This window comes from Malus sylvestris, chromosome 8, assembly GCF_916048215.2.
Source record: "Malus sylvestris chromosome 8, drMalSylv7.2, whole genome shotgun sequence".
Lineage (NCBI taxonomy): Eukaryota > Viridiplantae > Streptophyta > Magnoliopsida > Rosales > Rosaceae > Malus > Malus sylvestris.
Window position 1 is genome coordinate 6,626,471 of NC_062267.1, and position 3,119 is coordinate 6,629,589.

Here is a 3,119-nt window from a genome sequence, read left to right on the forward strand (position 1 = left end):
GGAACTAATTCTCACATCCTTTTGAGCTTATCATACACCCCTCTTATTTAAAATCATTGAAGGGAATAAATCAAACTAGGCAACCATTGAAAGTATGTGAGATGCTAAAAAGATTGTGTATCTATTGTTTTTTAATGAAAAAAGAAAAGAAAAAATAATTAGTTGGGTGGAGACTTTGGTAAACGGTAAACCCAACAGGCTAACGCAACAATTAGAAGGCTTTAACAAACACAGCTTATGAACTGTTAATTTGTCTGTGGAAACTCCAAGACTGGGCTCTAACTACAAGTGATGCTCTTGCACATGAAAAGTTACAAATAAAAGCCCAAAAGGAACAAGATAGGTTGGGTTATTATTTTGATACAAGAAATATTGGGAGAGGAGAAATGAATTCGGAACATCGAGTGTAAGAGTGAATGATCTTAAGCCGCTAAGCTACAAGTCCTCCGCAATGAAATTGTGTTCTTTTTGCCCATTATTAGCTTCATTGGAATGAATTTTGTATATGAAGAACAGATAAGCGCAATTCGGTGCTCATCATATCATCTTCTCTATAGCTCCATTCGATTTTGTAAGGACTTGCTTCACATATAGTGGAGTTGCCTGTCAGTTGATTCGTGTTTACGAGGAAAAAATAATGGTGGCAAATAACCTTGCTCATAATCTCTCGTTATCATGGATAGATCAATCTAATTACTTATTGTATCAATATTTCACTTGTCTTTGTTCTTCTTATACAAATGAAACTAGGGAAATGAGAAATCTTTGGAATTTCAAGTGTATAACCACTTCAGCTACAAATTTCTTTCGCAATTTGTTACTCTCAATCATGTAGACCTCTTTCCGTTAACCAATCATATTTCTCAAGACGAAACACAATCATATTTTGGAACATAGAGAACATATTTTTAAAAGTGAAATGGAAAAAGCTGGATATAAGAAGTCGAGTACAATTGCAGAATTAAGGCAAAGATTTCAACCCAAAGAAGAAATATCGTAAAGCACAAGAACAATGGAAGAAGAAAAGGAGGAGGATTGGGCCATTGCTAATTGACAAAAGAGGGCTACGTCATCACGTGATATTCACGTGGAGATTCTTATCCTTCCAAAACTAGTTTCGCTCCAAAAGGACTAATGTCCACAGGTATTGGACCACGTGTCGCTATCTCCATGCTTATTTACCTCATCTTGAACCCGTCCCGCAGGATAGATTTTTTAATGTAATCGGTACACAAGATGATATCCTACGTATCATTATACAAATACTAAAATATATGTGCTAAAAGTTAATAACTTAAAATATAAAATTTCTCACCACGTCACAACACAACACATGTGTACCACTTGAATTCTTCGCCTCGCAGCTAGTCCTCCCCTCCCGCCGCCCCCACCTACGACGCAAGGGCGTGGCGAAGCTTCCGAGCCAGCATACCCGGGGCGCTCAGATGGGGCAAGTGCCCTTCCGTCTCCAGAATCACCACCGTGTTCCGACCGCCCAGGTGGTCCCTCAGGTAGTTCGCCACCGACGCCGGCACGGACACGTCCTTCGCCGTCTGGATTATCCAGCACGGCACTCGGACCAGCCCCAAAACCCCCCTCAGATCGCTGTTGAACACGGTCCGAGAGACGAAAAGCGAGATGTCGGGTCGCATGTTGAACAGGGTGCGGCTGAATTCTCGGACCGCTGTCGGGACGTCGGCCCCAACGGCCAGCGGGGCGAAGCCGTTGACCCATGCCTCGTAATTGGCCTCCATTGCCGAAAAGACCCTCTCAATCTCCTCCTGCTCGAATCCTCCATGGTAATCTCGATCGTTTAGAAACCTAAATAAATAAAATTAAACAATTGGGTTCTTCAATTCGGATGAAATATCCAATTGGGTATTAACAATTTGAAGAAATTTCTAGCTTTTGAGAAAATGTGCGAATTTTAATTTTACCTCGGGGAAGCGCCGATGAGTACGAGCTTGGAGAAGAGTTCAGGGCGGCGGATGGAGGCTAGGATGCCGATCATCGCGGAGACGGAGTGGCCAACATAGGCGCAGCGGTTGACGCCAAGGGCATCGAGAATATTGAGGAGGTCGTCGACGTAGGCGTCGAGGGTGGTATAGCGGCGGAAGTCGAAGTAGTCCGGGTTGACGCTGCCGGCGCAGACGAGGTCGTAGAGAATGACGCGGTAGTATGGCGTGAAGTACTGGAGAATGCGCTGCCAGGCGGACTGGTCGGTGCCAGAGCCGTGGGCGAAGACGACGTACTTGTCGCCGGAGCCAACGACGCGGACGTTGAGAGCGTCGAGGATGGTGGTGCTGACCATGTTTGACTGTTAAATTTTTGGGGGAGGATTGAAGTCAATGGGAATTAGTTGGAGAGTGGTGGTGAGTGGATTGTGGAGGAGTGGATTGTGGAGGAGTGTTGCGGTATTTATATTGGTAAGGGAGTATCAAAATCTTTGTATGGAGGGAAGAAGATTGGCAGCATTTTGTTGGTTTGGGTGAGAAATTTGATGGAAATTGTGACAGGTTTGTTTTTGTGTGCGATGGAGCTTTGCGTTTTATGCAGGAGTGACTGGTGAACATATATTGTTTTAGGACAAAAGATTTCTATCATGTGTGATAAGGCTTGGACTGTGATGGTTCTCTCACTTAGTTGGCATTAACGAGGTGGCCCGTGTGTTCTTAGATGAGAAAAAATCGGTTATAGTGATTTAGACACATGAATTTAAGACTTCAGTTAGAAGATGCGATTATGAGACGGAGTCTCAAGTCAAAAGGGATACAGGAAGACCTGAGAAAACTTGGAAAAAGACATAAGAAAATATATGGAGTATTTGGAGTTAACGGAAATTTTGACGCAAAATAGTGCGCAGTGGCATTCTAGGATTCATACAACCGACTCTACTTAGTGAGATAAAGCTTTGTTGTTGTTGTTTGTTTGTAATAAATATTCTTAAGTCAGGACGAACGGATCACGTGGTGGTATTGTTGAAGTCTCAAAAACACGAAACACCTCACTCTTTCAACTTTACAGTCTCTCACTCTTTTGAGGGTTTAATTATATGGTCACATGGTCCGTTCATTCTGACTTAAAATTTTCACATAGCACAAGAGAAGTAGGAAACATCA

The 3,119-nt window shown here is 43.0% G+C and overlaps 1 protein-coding gene across 1 annotated transcript; it reads right to left on the reverse strand.

Annotated features, from left to right (window-relative positions):
* Positions 1-905: 905 nt before the first annotated feature.
* On the reverse strand, positions 906-2,552 carry LOC126632977 (strigolactone esterase RMS3-like). The gene is made up of 2 exons (XM_050303519.1): positions 1,938-2,552; positions 906-1,821 (listed from the first exon to the last, which is right to left on the reverse strand). Exons 1-2 carry the CDS (start codon positions 2,309-2,311, stop codon positions 1,392-1,394), a joined length of 804 nt encoding a protein of 267 aa, XP_050159476.1. The 5' UTR covers positions 2,312-2,552; the 3' UTR covers positions 906-1,391.
* Between the last annotated feature and the right edge of the window lie 567 nt (positions 2,553-3,119).